This window comes from Larus michahellis, chromosome 2 (assembly GCF_964199755.1).
Source record: "Larus michahellis chromosome 2, bLarMic1.1, whole genome shotgun sequence".
Classification (NCBI taxonomy): domain Eukaryota; kingdom Metazoa; phylum Chordata; class Aves; order Charadriiformes; family Laridae; genus Larus; species Larus michahellis.
In genome coordinates this window covers 122647408-122669073 of record NC_133897.1, presented here as the reverse complement: position 1 = coordinate 122669073, position 21666 = coordinate 122647408, and the positions used below count along the sequence as shown (strand labels likewise).

Sequence of the window (21666 nt, the reverse complement as noted above, 5' to 3'; positions counted from 1 at the left end):
TACAATTTTGCTGACTAATAAGTGTCAGGTATGTCCTTAAAATATTTTTGTTAGGAGCTTTACCTGTAAGGAACGCATGAAAATAAATACAGAACAGGCAATCACAGCACATCCTGTACCTTTAAAAATATAGTAACACATGATTTATTGTATTGGTTCAAATTAAAATATTTGGGTGGATGTGAAATGTTTAAGTTATATTTGTTGTACATAGGGGAGTTTAACTTGGCGAAACAGCGTAGCAAAAGGTTCTTTCCTTCCCTCAAAGGACTGAGCAGATACTCTTATTTTTGTGTTTTAACTTAATCCAGCTGTTGCAATTCATACTATTAGTAGATCTCCATATTCTTTTATGAATTATAACAGCTCATTAAGTGTGGCACTGAAAGACTTAAGTTTCTATTTAACTGCTAACTAAAAGTAAATTTAATCTCAAAATGTCACAATGTTTTAAAATTATAACAATAGTAAACATCAAATAATTTGTAAATACAAAGCATTGATACCTAAAATAAAAGTTTTGGACTCCCCATGCTTAATAGGTACATCAGTCCATCTGAAAGGAATGATTCTGCTGAAATCATTAATAAAGTCCCTTTGAATGTAGGGGCTGAGACACACAACGTACAAAGAAAGAGACAAAGAAATGTCACATAATGTGGCATCACAAACAAAATTCAGTCTTAACCAGCAATTGTTTTGTTAGTCACCCTGATCACTGTGTCTAAATATTTTTAATAAAGAATTAAATGGTAAGTATAAAATTAAATCAACTGACAGTGCCAATCATGTAATGAATTCCTGGATTATAAACCTGGGCACAAATAATCCTGTATCACTACTATGTTAGTTTATACAGTTCAGTACACCACCTGACTGAATGATATTTTGATGCAATTATTTACATTAATATCCTTAAACTACCACTTCAAACAGAGAAATGTTAATGGTTGGATTGGGTTTAATGGTGTTGGTTTTGCTTGAAGAGGACAGTTAAGAGTATGCATACAGTTTGAAAGCGCCTTATTTTCACTGGCCAAGAAAAAATTCCCTGACTGTCTTTAAAAACAAAACAAAACAAAACAACTTCCTGTTTTTCATATATTCTTAAAGATTTCTTCTCAAAAAGTGCCTTGCTGTCCTTTATAGGTAATAGTTTTTTTCCTTTGTGGTGACTGTAGGGGGTGGCATGTTACTTTTGACACAATGATTCCATATTTGATAATGGCTACCTAAAGCACTTAGCAGTCTATAAAACAAAGACTCCTCCAGGTATATTGGTAACACAAGAAAAAGAAAGGAAGCAATAACAAGTAATGGGGGCCATTTGCAAGAGAGAATAATTGTCTAGATTCTGCACTTGTTTTATTTTATTTGTAAATGAAATATAAAAGCACACAAGTGAAGCTCTTTTAGGAAAAAGGTACAGAATGGTATATCTTGATAGATTCCTGATAGCAGACAAACATATTTTAAGCAGCCTTATTGAAACATATAAAACATGCAGCAGTAGCTATGGATGCTATAAGGTGCTAAATAGGGTGATTACAGTTAGCTACTTTTGCTTGTTTTTTCTTTAGTAAGTTTTACCTTCCAGCAAAAGAGCTACTAGATCCCATTTTTCTTTTCTCATATTACAAATAAAATGAAAACCAAGAGAAACTGGGGGCGGGGGGGGGGGGCGGAAATCAATCTGTCCTCTCTTTTAGTTGTTGAGGGTAAACAGTAAAACAGTTTTGGGAATCTTTTGAGCTCTTTCCCATAGCCTTTACTATTGGAATAATTGAGTAAAGGACGTATTTGAGTACAATTTTGTGATTTACAACTGCATATGTGTGTACGTGCATGTGTACAAAAGTGAATTTGTGTCTGTAGGTGTATTTACACACTCAAGCACATAAACACAGTTTCATACATGCAGTATTTTAAGTTCTTTTATTTATACTTAAATTCGATATATATGCCTTGGTTTTCAGTTCTCTGTTGATACTGTAAATATTTGCCAGCCACAGAATTACTAGTTCTAGCATACAGCTATCATACAACAGCCTCACTGACAAAGGCAGAGTTTATTGGGATTACAAGCAGAAGATGGGAGCTTTCTATACCGCTGAAAGAAAATCATATCTTGCATAAACCATATTTTTATGCAAAAATAAGCTGACAAAAGTCAGCTGTGGGATAAATGAGATTCAAAGCAGTAATAAATAATAGGTTTAAATACACATTATAGTATGTAAGTAAGCAAAAGATGTTTAGGCACTTTCAAAATTCTGTTTTGAAATGAAGAGCGTGCACGTAATTTAATTTCACAGTAATTAACATGACTACCTATGAGACTCAAAATAAATAAAATGGAATTGCTATCAGCTAGCCTTAGAAAAAAAATTCATGTCTTAACGAATTTTCTGAACAGTTATATCTAATCTTTTTCATAGTCCTTGAATGTGAAATTCGGAGGCTTTTTTTGGTCTTGATTATATAAAACCTTATTCAAAATTCTAAATAAAATATGCCGGTGCATGACTATAAGAGAACTAGTAAATTTTTCAGCTCGTGCAATATCAAGGAAAAAAAATAAGAGAAAAGAATTATTTTCATATTTTTTCCCCTTCAGTTAAGGAATGGTTTAATTACAGGTAGACTGAAACACATTCCCATATCTTTATGGAAACATAAAGACATCCACTCCAAACTGTTCCAGAAAATAAATTATTACTAGAAAATGATGCTTTCGTAGAAAGTATGACAATGTTTTCTTCTTTCACATTCAAGTAAAACATATTTAATTCAGTCTGCCAGAAATGGCTATGCTTCTGCTCTGTGAAAAATATGCTAATGATGAAAATAAGGACTTGACAATTTACTGAATACTGAGCGGAAAATCTGTAATGAATTGCCTGTGTTGTAGTGTTCGGTTTAGGCTTTTTTTTTTTTTCCCCAGTTGCTATGGAATACTAGAAATAGCATAAAAAAGATTATGCCATTTTGTGGGATGTTGTGCGTGTCCCTTAAGACTAAGCACTTAGAAATAAAGACAAAAGTCAGCTGTGGGATAAATGAGATTCAAAGCAGTAATAAATAATAGGTTTAAATACTAACTTTTCAATGCAGAAGAGAAACACAGAGAACAAAGCAGAAATGTCAAAAAAATCCAACCCCAACAAATAAATCTCAATCAGCAACTAGCAAGTTGAAACCTAGATTAATTCATTTTACACCAGCAAGAAAACGCAGCTTCTTAGGTTACTCGGATGTTGCAACAAAAGCTCATAAATCCATTAAACCAGTCATGCCTTCAAGTTCCCAGCCAGACTTCAATTTTCACTGCAGGTTTTAAGTCTTCAACAGATTAAACTCTTTTCCTAAGAATATTTTAATAGAATGTTCATTCCAAAGGTGACTCCTCCTAGCTAAAGTCTCCATACCTTTCTGTGTTTGAAAGTTTGAGATCTATGGCTGCTCCTGACAGGTTATGTGTTGAATCACATTTGCTCAAATACTTCCTAAAGGAAATACACTACATTATTCTTGCCTTTTCTAAGCACGAGAGAGCTGAACAAGGTTGCTGGCTACTCAGTAACAGTTCTTGCATTTTGCCCCTAACTAGCACACACTGATATTAAGCTCTCTTGCAGGTCTTGTTTCTGACTTTTATTTTACAGTAATAGTTTATTACCTATGTACTTTAATGTTAACATGTGAGTGATCTTCATTTCAGAACAATGATGGAAAGAGAATACATACTGTCAAATCTCAATTTCCCAAAGATCTTTTTGAAAGTTTTGTCTCTGGACAGCAATGGATAACTGTTACTGGAAAGCTATTCTATATCCTTGTTCCTCTGCAAAAGATGCTGGCAAAGCAGACTGATAAAGGTAGTAAAATCAAATAACATATATATCTACCTACCTTCCACATGGCCATGGATCAGTTTATAGAACTGCAAGCAGACTTTGGATAAAAGAACAGGAAAACACTCTGTAGACTGGAAGGTCTCATCTCTTCAGTCATTTAAATCAGGCTTAAAGCACTACGCTATGGGAAACATACTATACACATACGCACACACACACAAAATAATCCCACCAAAACAAACAAAAAAATCACTCCAAACTAAACAACCAAAAAACTTGCACTGCCGGGAGGATGGACTAAAGATCTGGTGAAACTTTCCTAACATAACTTCTACAAGTATCTGATTGTTTTGAATGTGTTTAGATACCTTGGATATCTTTATGTAATTTCTCTTTCTGAAAAAGACACACAAACTTTAATGCAGAATTACTCTTTGAAATATAGAAACATTAAAGAGAAAAGATCTGTAGAACTCATACTTAAATATTGCTAAAAGAGAAGTTACACGTTCTAAGAGAAATGTGGGAAGACAATTATCACACAATATACACTTCAGGATGATGGAATTGGCAACAGCCATTTATAACACAGGAGGTGTTTCTTTTCATCAGCCTGAACTACATTACTACTTTTCAGTCTCTTTCAGTAGTAGTCTACACTGAGAGAAACAACATAGGAAAAAGAAAACACAACTCACATTCTTACATTAAACACCAAAATACATTGACAAAGGAATTATTACACTATGCAAAAAAAGCCAACACCAGAATCTGTTGACAAATTTACACTATTTAGTCACAGATTATGTCCAACCCCTACTTCAAAATATATCATCCTTTAACAGGAAGTGTTGTCATTACTGCACAAAATAAGTAGTAAATCTAAGACCATCAGCATCTGCACTGCTATCTATTATTTGTTACATTTAAATTTTTGGATTTCCTCTTGTATTAAAAAAGAAATATATTTAATATGGCGGTAGGATATTATGGTGGTCTTAATTGCAGCAAATATTTTTGCCATATAGGCTTTTAGAATCTGAAACATGTTTATCAAATCACAAAATTTAACAACCATAATTTTTTCTACTATAGTTAAATAAATTAACTTTCCAAATTTTCACACTTCCACTGAATTATTATAACTTGACTACCTAATGATCACATGGGCCAGTCTCTCTTACCAGTAAAGCATCAAACAAATAAAAAAGCTTTATATGCTGCACTAGCATAACATTCGTTGAGAAAATACAGGTTAGGCCTGGGTGGGAGGAGAAGAAACCTAAGTAACTGCACAAGTAAAATAGAAATAGTTTAATAGTACCAAGGAAGCAAGTGTGTCACAGGGACTGGATTCCTGTTTTTCCAATCTTTGCAGACACATTTTGCAGAGCTGCTAACAGATTTAAAGCAAACAACTTTACAGCAGATCTTTAAAAAAATTACAAAACAAACAAAAAATAAATCAGGCAGCCCTATTTCCTATTACTTCCAGGAAAGGTAGAAAGGTAGTTACAATATATGTTTTAGCACCCAGACACAGAGAACTATTGTACAAAATGGAAAACTGAAGTACTGAACACTATATGAGAAAAAATGTATACAGAAAAGTAATGGTAACATAATAATCTTTAAAAAAGAGAATCAACTGTTCTGAAATCTCAGTTCACCAGAGCATACAAAAACAAATTTCAACATGATGACACATCAGGGGCAAAGTACAAAAGAGGAAGCTATAGAAACTTTTCTAAATTGTTGTAAATCATCTATTGAAGGTCCTTGACATGATAAAATGATGGAATTGTGTTTTTATTTCACATAATTGGTCCCGGGACCAAACTAAGAAGAAAGCTTTGTCGGTCCCGAGTCAGAATAAATACTGAAATCTGGGATGCCCACATTGGATTACTTAAGAAAATTTCAGGCACGCAGAATGGTCAAATAAGTGAAGTTTGAGTCCTCATATATGGGAAAGGAAAAAAGGATGACAGCAGATTGGGGTAATTGGAGACTATGGGATTGGCAACCCAGTTTGAAAAAGAGGGAAGATTCATGTAGCAGAAACTCTTGGGACAAGCGATTGCATATAGACAGGAACTAGTAGAGATACTGCACCAGGAACATTAATTAATGGACAGGATATTGGGAGTGGAGTAGCAGAGGACTGGGATGTATTCTTAGTTCTGCATTTAGCTTTCAAAAATATTACTTTGCTTCTATCTCCATTCTCTTTTTACATATGCTCAATTCTTAGCAGTAAGAACAGTATCCTCCAAAGTATTCTGAGTCATACTCAAAAGATCCTGGCTGTTTACATTGTGTTATTTATCATCCAAAATATTTCCAAAATTACATCCATACCTTAATACAACTAACAAAGGAATTTGCATCTGTGACACAAGCATGATTTTTAGCCTGCCTGTAACAGCTGGGGCACCTGTTACTAGTGTGTCATGGAAAAAAAACCAAACCCAAACAAACAGGTAATTTTACCAAAAATGCTGACGTGCAGGCTGATTTTAATGGACTGTTTATTAAAGTCCCTAGACAGATGCTCCATTGTCCTGTGAACGGAAGAGGAGCAGCATTAAAACAAAAACTACAGCAGATAATTTCTAAAAATCTAAATATGAGAGCAAAAACGTGGTTCAGGAAAAAAAAAAACCAAACATCCAAGGTAGTTAAATATCTTATATTGAAACATATATTGTATAGCTATACACAATGGAAGAAGCATCATCACAAATAAAAATTCTGTTGTCATTGCAACTAGCTGAGAGAAAACATTTAGTTTTATTATTTTACATCTGTTTCATTAGCACCCAAAAAACAGTTTTCCAAATCAATACAAAGACAGGATTACCATTGTACAGGCATAAGCAAGCTAGCTTTAAACTAATGGTAGGGCAATGACAATGCAGCAACATGGAACCAAGAATTACCAAACTGACCTACAACCCTGCTTTTGGGCTCGAGTTAATACCGTAGTTGTTTTAGGGCTACATCACTATCAAAAACTGAAATAGTTATCACAGAGGTGACATGGGTGTGATTATGCAAGCTACAGTTCCAATACTGGAATGCAATAACTTAGGAAACCCATCCGTTTTAAGAGGTTAGACTGAACTGTGGTATAAACCACGCCGGGAATACCTAGGCAAGAAGGAGCAAGCCTGTGATTTTCAGCTGGTGAATTGCTGCTATCACAACTGCCTACCAAATTAGGTGCTTTGTTGTTACACTGGGAAGACTAGTGTTTCAAAGAGATGTCTGAAGCGAACTTATGTAGAAAGACAGGTTGTACTGAAAGTTTGTTTCCTTCACTGCTCTACAGCCAAAAGCCTCATCTGTAGAGGCATAAAAATCAACCTAATAATGCCAGGCAAAAGAATGCGAACAGCTTTCCCTCTCTTTTCCCACCAAGGCTTCCTCTCAGTCTGTTGCAAGGAATAACTACCTTCAAGACAAAACAGTGCACTCCTTCAGCTGAAGAGGCTCCCAAATAAATTCTATCAGACATATATGCAACCACTGAAGCCTTTTAACTCCCTGTACTCTTCTGTTAACAATCACAGCTTTAAGACAAAAACTGTGGTTCCTTCAGTGAAATTTTTAAGAGCTTTTGGTTATTAGATGGCACTTGCCGCCTTCTTTTTTTTTTTTTTTTAAGTGGAAGATAAAAACTATGACTTGTTAATAATTACGGATCACAATGACATCTTCGAATTACTTTACAGATACAGAAAGAAAAAATTTCTCTGTCTACATGCATACACAATAAAACAAGGAAATCAAAAAAGATAAACAACGGAACACAGTTGCCAGCTTGTTTAGCCTATTTACAGAAACAGCAGCATTCAGAGAGGATTTTATTTTTAAGTCGATAGCTCTAAGGATGAAGTCTGCACAGGCTTAAAGAGACACTGTCAAAAAGATCAAAGGGTTCAGAAGTGACGGTAATATTTTCAGGAGTACCATCTCACTTCAGAGCTACAGACAGACCCTGTACGGATCGTGATTTTTATTCCATCGATGACTCTGCTCAACAGTTCAAAGAGGGTTTATTTCTAGCTAACCCACCAGTTTAATATTTCTGCACAAAGAGTGAAAATATAGTAAGAGTGTCCTGAGATTTATAAGGGTCATACTTTGCTGCCTTCCTAGGCTCAGAAGACTTAATATGTTATGATATCATTCATGATAGATATTATCAACACTGTGGAGTGCAGAAGAAACAGCACTATTGCCAGTGCCAGTGGCAAGCATCTCTTCTTAGTCTTCTGAAAGACTACTGTCACAACAATAAATCAATAGATAGCTTAATCTTGAGTAGCAAAAGACAAGCAGAGGAAAAAAGGAGGACTAATGCCACGATTCTCATAGTTGAAGATCAACAAAGAAACATCAAGAGAAAGAAGTTTAAAATGCCTACTGGAAAATGAAAAACTGAATGAGAAGGCAGCAATTTTTTAACCTCTTATGTGAATTACCTGAAAATAATAATCAAGGTCACCTGACAATACAGAGGTCGGTTACGCTAGCTGAACAGCAAAAATACTATGAAATTATCCCATTCCAGGCTTCACAGTCCTGAGTCTAATGGAGGAGGAAAGCTAGCATAGCTGTGGGCTAAAGTTGCACTCCAAAAAATTAAAAATTGCTTGTCCCATTTTGAAAGTTTATTGGCTTTTAACTTATACTGAGAATCTTTGGCTTTAATCTTTTCCAAACAAGTCAATTTCCCAGCCTCACCCAGCAAAGGAGAACGGGAACTACAGGAAGCCAAGACATAATCTAGAGTTACTAGCATCAAACATTTATCAGAATTTGGCTGGATACTCTCCCCTAGGACTCAAACTATATGTATGGCCCAAGTACTGCAAACTTATCTAAAAAAATTCATAAAAAAACATGGATCAAGGGGTATGCTAGTTCACTCCCCTAGTCCATGGCAGGATCAACCAAATCTACATAATTCCTGACAGAGACATATCTAAACTGGTTTTAGAGAGATCTAGAGAGATCTCTCATCTCCCTCCCAGCTCATGACAGAAATCAATTATACCTGTTAGAAAATAAAATAAAATAATCTTCATAATATCTAATCGGAATCTTTTCTTGCTACAATTTAAAGGCCTTCTTTCTTGTCCTGTACATATCAGACATGCAGGGTAACTTACTCCCTTACTTTTTCCTTATTTTTTATGTATCAGAAGACTTACTATGGCTAAACTCCATTTTCTCTTCCTTAATCCAAACACCTATTTCATACAAACTTCTGTCCTATTTTTATCTCCAGTATAATTTTAAGCAGTCTTCAATTGGTCCTACCATTCATGAAGGTGTAGTGCCCCAAACAGAAGGGAATAGACAGGTTATTCCTGGTGGTCCTACAGGCAATTTCCGAGTAATGACAGAAGAGGGCAAAACCAAGGACAGTATTAGGGTCAGAGTTTAATAAACCCAGAAATCAGGATGAACTGGAGAGAGAAGCATTTTTCTGTGAGAATCAGCAAAAATTTTTAAAACACACGACCTATTTAAATATCCCCATTGTGACTATGCAGGCACCTCTTGGGAAAAGAAAGACACATGCACAGAGAAGCATCTGGCAAGTTCCTGTGGCCGTGTTAGGAACAAAAATCCTTAACCAGAAGCTATAAAAAGCAGTTAGGAAGGAAGGCTGTACTAGGTTTGACTTGAACCAGTGAGGAAGAAGCAGCTGAAAACATGAACTGTTCATGAAGGAATGATTCTTCAATCTTAGGAAAATAAGGGGGAACGCAAAACAAACGAAACAGGCTTCAGGAAATTAAACTTCATCAAACTCACCCACCCACTATGCACAAAGATATTTCTGTAAGTACACCAACACATTGGAAATTGACTTGCTCTTCCATGAAGGGGTGGCACCGAGCACTTACACCAAGAGCAGAGGAGTGCCAGTGCCTTTTCTTTGTTGGCACCTAATTAGAAAGGTATCTATGATTAGACAGCTACTAAAACCAACATTGGGAACAAACATGGAAAAAATGGATTAGATGATAATGAAATAAATTAGATGTTAATCTAATCAGCTCAAATCAGCTAAATCTGATAAAATTCACCATAAGGTATTTAGAGCTGACTGGACCAGTCTCACAATTATCAATAGTCACTTTTGAGAGTTTGTAGGGGGCAGCAGTGATTCCAAAAGACTGGGTAACATCTAGTGACAAGCTTTAAAAAAATGAAAAAAGGCAGGGCCAAGGAAGTCAAGATGCAGCAACTCAACTTCAATTCTCCCAAAATATGGAATAAAAATTATTTGGAAGTATTTAGCAGATAAGAAGTTGAGTAATACACAGATCTGTCACGAACAAGTTACTTCAAACCTATCAAAATACTCTTAATGACATAGTATCAGACCCTGTAGTTAGAGAATTTGCAGTACATATCATATAGCCTGACTTAATGAGTCTTTGGACGCTGTTTCTCATGAGACTTTCATAACCACTAATGAGAAATATAATGCTGCAAAAGGAAATAAGTTCTAATAAGCAGATGACACTAAACTTGGATGGGCTGCACGCATGCTGAAAGACAAGACTATATGTTAAAGCAATCTGAATAAATTTGAGAAACGGTCTGCAGAAGACCTGAACACAATTCAGCAAGTGGAATTCTAGACCTTAACGGGAGTAAGTAACAGCAGAAATACAAGATGGAGAACAACTAGCAAGGCAGCAGAAGAGTGGAAAAGGAGGACTGAGGCTAGTGTGGATCATATTCTGACTAGTAGTCTAAGTCACACTAGAAAAAAATCAGCAAAATCTCATGCTAGGATGCACAACCAGCAGGTTGAGAGTCTACAAATTTACAATGCAACAGGGAATTGTTTTCAAAAGAATGGGACAGAAGATACTAGGAATGAAAATCCAGAGCACTGTGTACTACTGGAGTGAGCAGCTGTCTATCTTCTTTGTAAAGAGATTTAAGTGTTCAGGGCTGTTGGCTTGACACTGTTCACTATCAGCACAGGCATGAATGTAAAATAAGTACTTCTTTCTCCTCCCACCACCACCCCCAGAAGAAAACCACATATTTTCTACATCCCCAAAATGTTGGTCTTAGAAGTTTTTACTCCTTCTAAGTAGCAGAAGAACTGCCTGCCTGCTGACCATTTTAGAACTAACCATCATAACGGGAAAGATATTTAAAAACCAAAATTGAGCTGTACATCCCCCAAGATATATGAAACTGTGTATGTGTATAACCTCTCACAGGACATGTCAGTAAGTTTTTATTTTAATTTCTAACATATTATGTGCTTTATAACTGTGGAGTTTTCCTCCTATTGTATTTAATTACGTAAGTAATAAAAAAATAAATGTGCAAGTTGAGGTCTTTATTGCAAACAAAGAGGAGAAGAGGCTGAACAGTCTGACAGTGTCTTTTTAAAGATTACACAAAATGACTACAATGAGATTGCTGAAAATCATACGTTATTCATTCAGATTTACTACCACAGCAAAAAGCTTTAGATTAATTAATGCTGCAGTATCTTTGAAAAATGACTAAGCCAATTAATCTCGTTCATCTATAAACGGAACAGTAGAGAGGAAAATTTCTGAAGAACTTCATTTAGGGTTGCCAAGGTTCTATTGACAATGATAACCAGTATAAAGGAATAAGTAAAGTATATTAAAAGTAGCAACATATTGCTGGTATAAGTTCAGACTTGAAGAATACACAAATCAATAGAGAATAAAATATGCTTGTGCCAACCTACTGCTTATGACCAGGTAATTGCACATCTTAGCTTGCCGCAGCACAGAGACCAGGAAAGTTCATCGTTAGTAACGGCAAAGGTACCATAGTGGCAGAAAAGTACTGAAAGAAATTGCAGAGCTGGATGAAGTAAATGGAAGACTCTAAATTCAAGGACTGTCAAAACAAAACATTACTTAAGCACTGAGGCCCAACCAACAAATATGCGTATGAAGTCAAATATCTTATCGGTTCCTACTAAGAGTCAGGAACTCAGATAACTGCAGGTTTCTGCCTGATCAATATTAAAATGCAGCAGAAACACAACTTTTACATGAAATCAGAAGTTAAATGAGAATCCAAATACTTAAAAAAACCCCAACACAGAATAAACATTTTTTGTTTTTACAGTTGCAGAATTTAGAATTTTTAGGTTAATCAGTTTTGGATGACCTAGCCTATAACATAGTACAATGTTTCAAGTAAGGAGTAAAGGACATTAAATTTTATCCTTCTCAGTCATCAAGATACTCATGACCACATATAGCATCTTGCAATCTACTACACATTCACACATACCTGCACATACAGTACCATGAATAAAAACCAGAACGAACCTGAATTTATTTCCTATTTCCCTGCAATTCTCGGTTTCTTAGTAACTGAAGAAATGAAAGAAGATCTAGCTTTAAAACCTCTTTAAAGGAATCTTTGTCTTATTATTCATTCCACAGCTATTAAAAAGGGCTTCCACATTTTCTACATTTAAATCAAATAAAAACGCTGCCTTCACTCCCTCACATAGGTTTTGCACACAAAATTTTATTCGTGCACTGTTCAGGGAAACAAGAATTTTTAAAATTACAAAGAAATGCTATTATCAGGCATGTGAGCCTCTCCTATGCAGTTGTCTCATATCACAAGACAAAAGAAGAAGAAAGTAATCTATTCACTGCTGTGAGAAACAGTATCGCCATAAAAACAGATTTTCAAAGTTAGGTTTTCTTGCTTTTTTGTTGTTGTATGCAAATTCTGGCAGCATAACACACATTTGGAAAGTCATTTTCCAAAGTTTTCATCCCCTTGTTTCTTTGGCATCATCAATAAATATACTTGAAGCAATTTCTTGACAGGAACTAAAACATTTTGTATCTGTAAATGGTGGCAAACTGAACTTTGTCTTGCACACCATCTCTTCTGTATATTTACCAAAATACAGCTATTATAAGCATGTTAAGAGGCTACCAACAAAGCAGTGCATGGTTATGCAGTGCAAATGATCATGCAGTGTGTTCTGTTTCTTAAGAACAACAGTGAATTAAGTAAAAATATGTCCCATGGTTACTTCTGGTTCACTAGAATAAACTCAGAAGTAACAGACATAATGTGTTACTACTCCTCTACGCAGGCTTTGAAGTTCTCTTGGCCTAGATTTTAGATTCCACACTAAAAGAATATAATTAAAGTAAAAGCGGATGTTTCCCTTTGCTTTAAGACAGCAACAAGTATTAAAAAAAAATTATTAGAATATAAAATTTTTACTATAATATTTGGAGAAGTGGAAACTTCATCTTGTAGGAGACTCCCACCAACCAACCAGTTTTTCCTTGACTTATTTTACTTCCTGCCCAAGTTTCGATATGCAGGTCACTAGAAGACCTATCAAGTACCAGTCACCTTTGAGGAACAAGAAGCTGCACGCCCACCTGAACCAGGAGTCAATGGAAGAAAACTGTTGATTTCTGTAGGCTCTGGATAACCCACCTATCCCCTAATAGCTTAGTTATAGTTGAAATATACATCTAAAGTATGCTGTTATTAAGCAACTGTTATTGAGCAACCTGGTCTAGTGGGAGATGTCCCTGCCCATGGCAGGGAAGTTGGAACTAGATGATCTTTAAGGTCCCTCCCAACCGAAACCATTATCTGATTCTAACTCCATATCCAACCTCTGCAGCCAAACAGACTAGCTCCCAGTGTTCAAACACCCCTCTTCTTCTAGTCCCAATTCTTTATCAGCATAATCCCCATTACACAGGCAACACCAGCTTGTCATAACAGTGATTTAAGCACCAGACCACAAACCCAAGTGAGAAACAGGGTGTGTCTAGCTCCATCTCACACTTTCTCCATGCCCATGGTGGCAGAGGCAACCCATCTGTCAAGCTTCAGTCCTTAAGCAAAAATGAGAAGTAGCACCGGGCTGCCTGAGCAGATCATACTGTCTTTCTAAAGAAAGGCCATTGGACTGGAGCTGGCCCACAGACTCCTTTTGGAAGGTACAAAGGCAAGCCAGTCACTAATCATTTTAAAACAAAAAACCAAAACCCAGCAGCTGTATTTCCCACTTTGGCACTGGAAATCAATTCAGCCATTAACCAGCACTTTTATATTTTGTAAAGATTATATACCATTCCTAGATGGTTTTCAAAGAGACAGCAAAAACACAGAACATATAAACACTGACCTTGTTTCTTTTAACCCTTCTTTCTGAATGACTTCCAGTATTTGTTTTGCAGTCATTGGGGAGTTGGGGTACTTTTCCAATGCCTGAAAAGAAATAATAAATGTGTAAGTGACAAGACACAGCTGTCCTGTGAATCTGAAAGGTTATGCGATCATGCAGTTTTTATGTAGTCATTTGTGAAAGGCAGGGAACGGTAGTGTTGAGACTGGAGTCCTCTGTTTGTTGGAAGGCCAGATACAATCCAGGAAACTGCAGCAAGAATAAGATTTACTTGCTGCTCTTGTGCACCATCTGCTACATCTGCCTGGGAAAAATTCTTACCAGGTTCCAAATAAAAGAGTTGAAATATGCATCTAATTTTATGACACAGCAACACAGTTCCTTTCAGGCAGGAGGGAAAAAACCAAACCAAAACAAAAAGAGACAGCTAGTCTTCTTTTTTCATTTTTATTACTTTAGAACTATTTGAGGTCATTTGAATATTCTACACTTAGGTTTTGTTATGACCTCAGGAACAAAATTGGCTAAAACCTTCAATTTGTAGAGCAGGAGCTACTTTGAGAATTGACGCAGATACGTTTCAATTTTAAAATGCTTTTTCTTTCTAAAAGCAATGAAAAATGAAGCAGTCAGAACAGTCATAGCACGCAAGATGCTACATGACAAAGTGCAGTATATTTTTCCAGTTCAGCTCAGTTTTCCACTCCTTTGCCTTTTCCAATTGAGCCCAAAGTAACCCACTCCTCTTTCCAGATACAACCATCTTGTACAGATTTTTCTGGTTTTCCGCTTCCTTTTTGTCCCCATCAGTTTTAAGCTGTTAAACAAACAGCCACTCTTTTGCTCATGTGAAGTGCCAGACTGACAGCCCTGGAAAATTAAACCTTTCAATCAGCAGTAAAAGGTGCAGCACAGGCTACGGCAGTCAAGCTTCCCAGAGCATCTTGCCAACGTATCTCAGCCAGAACTTGCGTTTCTACCCTGGGTAAATAAGAAATCAGTTTGGTCTTCAAATTCATCCGATCCTGAGCTTATCTCTAGCAGTTACCAAATGATGGCAGTTGTGAAAGTAGCTACCTGTGCATACCTGCCCACTAAGAACTAGAGACACCACCACATCGTATCATGCAAGTCATCAAACTGTGAAGGGTGCTAGCCAGAGCTGGAATTCAAGCAGCTCACCCAAAGCCTCCCTACTCACTACAACTTGATCAGCTCAGCCCTCTCCTGCCATTTTACAGTTCTGATTCACTGCCTGTTCTCCCCTTTCGCAGCCAAAACACAGTTTACCAGATCCTTCAGTTCTTTGCTACAGATAAGCTTTGTATCCTTCATCTTTCAGTTCCACAAAGGAAAATGCAGAAGTGAGGGCTGCACTAGAAAGGTCTGGAGCTGAACTGAGCTTATCTCATGTACCTCAACAGGCAAGATTCAAAAGGGACCCGTCAGGAAAGGAAAACCAAAAGGTGATTTGAAAGGAGAAAGAAGAGTGGGTAGGAAGGAGCATGGCAATGAGTAAGGATGGAAGGAACTGCACAGGGCTGGAAAAAGGGCCATTGCACAGCAAGGGAAGAGAAATGATACGATGTATTAGTGACAGAACCACAATGACACACTGGAAAAATGACAATGTGTATAAAGATTAAGACTAGGATGAGAAAAGATTAATGGTGTGAAGAGACAAAAAATGGAAACTTTAACCTTCAGAAAGAAGACAAAGAAAAAGGACAAGGGAAAATGAGAATACAGTAAAATAAACGGAAAAGATGGGAATTGAACTGGGAACATTCCAGAGGGCAAACTGGAAAGGACAGAAGAGGAAACTACACTGTACTGGACGCGGCTATGAAGTAAACTGTGTGCACTTGAAAGTGGGGTTACTCACTGTGGAGGATTCCCTGTTTCTCTTCCTGAGTACAGGCCCCTCAGCACACCTGGGCAGCTCCTCCCTGCAATTGAGAAAATTTGGGTAGCCCTGTCCCCTCCTCTACGACATCACATCCTACTCTACAAAGTCAGTAAAAGTGCCAAGTATTACCACATGAGTATGACAATAATGGGAAGAAAACAATACAGCTACGCAAACATCAGAAGTTACTCTGTTCTGGACAATGGGAGAAGAGAGAGCAGTTTGTGCTGAGGAAGCTGCGCTGAACTAGTTGTGGAAACAATGGCCAGACATACGGAAACAGAAGATCATCTTCACCAAAAAACAATGAAACCAACAAGCAGGACATGTAACACCACTACAGAAAGTTTAATCAAACCCACAATGCAGACTTCAAATACCACACTATGAAGTGAACACATTCAGGGAATAATGACAAACTGAAATGCAGAGTATTAGACAGGCTGAAAGTGCTGGAGCAAACAATTGTCCATTGTGTGGACTTGTTTTACACCGGACATGTAGCATGGGCTGCAGTTCATATACCCCATGAATTTAATTCTTTTCATCTAACCCTTTAAAGACTTTAAAGCCTGTTATTTAAAGAACTGTTCATACCCTAACTGAAAAGCATCAATTCTCCAATTCAAACACTGCTTAAGTTGAAAAACCTGTTATTGTGTACCTGATTAAGTTTTCTTTATCAGAACAAAGATTAATTTAGCCAAAAACCTTAGCAAAGATGTTTTTTTCTGCCCCCTCACCATGCTGTGACTCGCCCCCCCCCCATTTTAACCAAAGCATTTATCACAGTAAGAAAATAAAAATAATTACTTGTGAAAATATTTTAACGATAATCTCATTTTCTTCCCCCAGTTATGGAAAACAGCACCAGAGTATTATTTAAGATTCCGTGAGCTAATGAAGACACTGAACGGATAATTGCACTAGTGTCTCTTGCTTCTGTATCTCACCATTAACACTGCTGAAAGCCCGCAATCCCTTTTGCATTTCTAAGACTTTTAAGAATAATATTAGAAATTCAAACTGAATTACTAACTGTGCCTTCAGGCAAATAAAGCACTAAAATGCAGTAGCATAGTTGTCATAGACTTCTTGGTCAGAAAAACTAATGCACATCAGGGGAGGAAATCTTTATCTGTTTTAACTATCTTTCTCCTTCCTCCCACTCCACCAACACTCATATCGTATATGGGCAGTGACTAATAATGCCGAAATTAAAGCATGCCAAAGTACTGTCATGAAGATTATGATTGTTTCAATGTATTTTGTTAAGAAGGACAATGGCAGAAGAATGATTTGCACTGTCTGCAACCTCTATCACAGAAGATCAAATATGCTCTATTTATTCCTGCCATTCAACCACAGCCTTAAAAAGGGACAGCCGCTAAATAACTGGGACAAATAATTTGATACCCATCAGGACAATCTGGAACAGAAAAGAAGTCGTCACTGCACTGAACACATTCTTGGTGTTCATTCAAACCCTGGTTAATAGCTCAAAGAGAAGACAACTTAGCCCCTACTGAGCACTGTGGAATCAAACCTCCCAGCAAATGGTAGGAGCCTAACACATTTTTATGTTTGTATCACCTACGTGCATCAACCCACAACTTCTGAGATATTAAATAATTACACAGATGCCACAAACACACACATTCCCAGTTTCATTGGAAAAGTCATGTCAGTTATACGGGACAGGAAAAAATCCAAACTCCTTTTCTCACCACGGCATCTATCATCTTCTGTGCATTGACAACTGGTCAAAAAAATCAGTTGCCACACTGGGTAAAAAACACTTTCCATTGAACTGTTAAAAAGAAAACTCTAGAGCAGAGTCAAGACTCTCATCTTTGCATAAGAGAAAAATCCCGAATGCTCAGCTCACCTACAAAATCAGAAGCGAACCTCTACATAACTGATGGAATTATTAGTTTAATTTACATACACAGCTGCTTGTGACTACCTGAATCAGATCTGCCCAATCGTTTGCTTTTCAGACACTAGAGGGAACACAAGCAGAGGGACGGCATGAAGAAAAGCGAATGAGAAAGCTTGCCTTCTTGACACCCATAAACGTTCCTGCAGAAAGTGGGAAGCTATGCCAGAGAAGCAGTCGCTGCTCCTGCAGCTATCAGTTATTATGCTGACAGAATATGATTCTTTTAAACAATAACCAAAGGTGGTCTGATACTGTGCTGTGGTCCAAAAGCAGCAGGCAGATCAGTTTAGTGGTCTTGTTGATGCTGAATGCGCGGCCAAGTACAGTTAGCTGGAACTGGCCAGAGCCTCTTCCATTCCTGGAAGCTGCCTGCAGGGATCTGAATCTCAGGTAGCTGACAAAAGTCAGGATCATCTTATCACGTCTGCTTGGTGAAACTATAGGCTGAGCCACTACTCTCAAACTGAAGCAATTCTGTTTAGAACATTATTTAAATAATTTGGGAGGAGAAAGAGGAACAGTACAGTTTTTGCCAGTACTCCCACTCAACAGCTATAATACAAGTCATGCTGAACTGCACAATAGACAATCTTTACTGCCCAAAGACAGGAGGGTGAATAAAAGAACAGAAAAATAACTTTCCTTCTCTGAAGCATAAAATATATGATATTTTCTAGCCACCCATTATTAAATTAATGAATTGAAAGATAGAGTCCCAAAGAGGGTACAAGAACAGCATCCTGGAAAAAATCCAGCATTGTCTTTTCCAGCTGCTTGTGTGAGGTTAACAGGAGGAGTGACTTCTATTGGGGGAAATGCCCCACTCAAATCCTTTGTATTCATTTTTGATTAACAGCTTCAGTCATTGGGGAATTATCAGCAGCCTGGTAAAAGTTCAAAGCTCTTTGTGTGAAGAAAGATGGGTAAATGGTTAGGAGAGGAGGGTAGGGTAGGATACAGAGTATGGGAAGAAAGGAAGTGCATAGAGATGGATGAAGAGGAGAAAACAGAAAAAAAAAATCGAGAGGAGGGAGGGTACATGATACATGAAAAAGAGTAAAAAGGAATGAAAATAAGGGAAGATGCGCTACAAGTTATTTTAACATAAGATGTCAAATAGATACTCATGGAGCTCTTGCTGATGGTGATTAAGAGAAAGGTAAAGAGTAGTTTCTAAGTCCTAAAATATTAAAAGAAGCTGAAATGGGAGTAATTTCTCTCCTGGTAGGACTTCTGGCTTTGGGCAGTTCAGTTGCAATAAGGAAGTTATAAAATCTGAGTAGAAGAAGGTGTGTTTCATAAGACATGTCTTTCACGGTATGCTCCATACTATGAATTTGTCTCTGTAATCCATGCATCACTACAGATAAGAAAGAAAAGTAAAATCAATCAAGGAAAGGAACAAAGATGTAACATGAACAAGAAAGCAACACACCAAAATACCTAAACCTGCTGAAATACATTAAATTAAATTTTAACATCGGTTATGTGCATGCTTGATAGTCCACACTTTTTTTAGGTTCGGATGTAATGCAATTGACCTATAGAGCTCAAATGCTTTAAAGTACACCCAAAAAAACATTTTTCCCCACGCCTCTTTCAGTCAAGGCCACTTTACAGTTCCTTTAGCATGAACTACAGGGAACAACTGGGAAAGTGTTTCCTGCAAGAGAATTTCTACTATGGAATTTGTTTGCAAGTCAGTCTGAAAGTGCCTAGCTTTGCTAACCTGCCAGATACGTATGCAAGGCATTATCATCTCCTAAAATACTGAATGAAAGGAAAGACCAAGAAAGAAGCTGAATGATTTGTTTGTTCGTTCCATTGCTTTGACTGTCTGGTTTGAGGATTGTTCTGAGATGTCTAGACCCTTTTATTGTTCTTTTTCTAATTTATTTATTATGTCATATTTTAAACTGATAGAAAGGCAGCAGCAGTGTTTGGAAATTCTAGATAAGCTGTACACTGGCATTCTGAATTCAAAAGAAATTGTAGTACAATTCAGTTAAAATTAAACATGCAATTGTGTTATTCCTTTAAAAGACACAAGCTCTAGCAGCAATGACATCCTGCCATTGACAGTGACCTCGTCCATCACACCAGAAAACACAGAGTAAAGTTTTCAACCCTAAACAACCGTCTTATAACAACTTATTAATCTGGTCTAACATACTGAAACAAAAGGTAACCTTTGTATTTCTCTCTTTACTAATGCAATGAGCCTGGCCAAGCAACCAGGAACTCACTTAAAGGCTCTGTAAGCCTCGATCTGTAAACACCTCAGTGACTGTAACAGGATGAACCCAGTGAGCACACAGAATCCTACCAGATTTCTGTAAGATCAGGATCAAAGACACATACCCCAGTGAGCAGGATATCAAACGTGTTACCCTGGTATGGGTTCCATTATTAGCAGCAGGATTACTAGCGATGACTTCAGTTCAAGCGACGGAGCACCCAGATTCTCAGAATGACTGCTCAATTCTGACAGTGCAGTCCAGCCTCCAGACTCTGCTTAGCCATGCAAGCCATCCCTCTTCTTGCTTTCTATCACAATACCCCATTGCCTCCCACCCTGCCCAGCCTTTCTCTAATCTCAAAGTGATACTCTGATCTTCTGTGGTGTTGCAATACCCCTAACTTCCTTATCTCCCACCTTTCCACAGGATTAGGCAAGTGATCATCCTCCTGTTCTCGGCACTGGTGAGGCCCCACCTCAAATACTGTGTTCATTTTTGGGGCCCCCACTATAAGAAAGACATTGAGGTTCTGGATCATGTCCAGAGAAGGGCAACAAAGCTGGTGAGGGGTCTAGAACACAAGTCTCATGAGGAGCGGCTGAAGGAACTGGGGTTGTTTAGCCTGGAGAAAAGGAGCCTGAGGGGAGACCTTATCGCTCTCTACAACTACCTGAAAGGAGGCAGTAGAGAGATGGGGGTCAGTCTCTTCTCCCAAGTAGCAAGCAATATGACAAAAGGAAATGGCCTCAAGTTGCACCAGGGGAGGTTTAAATTAGATATTAGGAGAAATTTCTTCACTGAAAGTGTTGTCAAGCATTGGAAAATGGTACCCAGGGAAGTGGTAGAGTCAGCATCCCTGGAGGTATTTAAAAGACGGGTAGATGTGGGGCTTAGGTACATGGTTTAGTGGTGGACTTGGCAGTGCTAGGTTAATGGTTGGATTCGATGATCTTAAAGGTCTTTTCCAACCTAAATGATTCCATGATTCTATTCTACCTTTCTTCCCTTGTCCTTACGACAGTACACTCCCACATTACACTCCTATGTCCTCTACCTCCTGAAACATTAGCACATCCATACAAATGCAGCTCATTGCCATGGGTTCCCCAAAACCCCCCCACAGGTACATAAGTGCTGCCTAGACAGTCAATACTGAACAACTAGCTTGGAGCACACTGTAGCTCTTAGGCGCTGACAGGACAAATTGTAATGTGAACCTCCTCTTGCTTGCAGACTATACTCCTTGCCTATTTAGTTTAGAGTAGAAGTTTCAATTTCTGTATCAGTGCACCCAGCTGAAAAAACATGGGTCAAAGCCGTTTACAACTACGAATCATTATTCCAGAAATGGGGCCAGGAGCAAAACACAGCTCTGCCACCCAAAAATGTTACCGAAATCAGCACTCATTTGGTGATCACACAGGCCACAATCCTGAAATGCCTCTAATTCCAGCAGGGATAAATATTCCGCTTTGGCACCTACCCCTGTACAAAATGAAGAG

At 37.6% G+C, this 21666-nt stretch overlaps 1 protein-coding gene across 1 annotated transcript in view; it reads right to left on the bottom strand.

Annotated features, from left to right (window-relative positions):
- ASXL3 (ASXL transcriptional regulator 3) overlaps nucleotides 1–21666 on the bottom strand; it is a 136903-nt gene that overhangs the window by 94514 nt on the left and 20723 nt on the right. Inside the window, exons 2-3 of the mRNA XM_074576924.1 lie at nucleotides 14074–14156; nucleotides 13731–13733 (exon numbers count right to left, since the gene is read on the bottom strand). Of these exons, the coding sequence (XP_074433025.1) occupies nucleotides 13731–13733; nucleotides 14074–14156 (86 nt within the window). The remainder of the gene's footprint in view (nucleotides 1–13730; nucleotides 13734–14073; nucleotides 14157–21666) is intronic.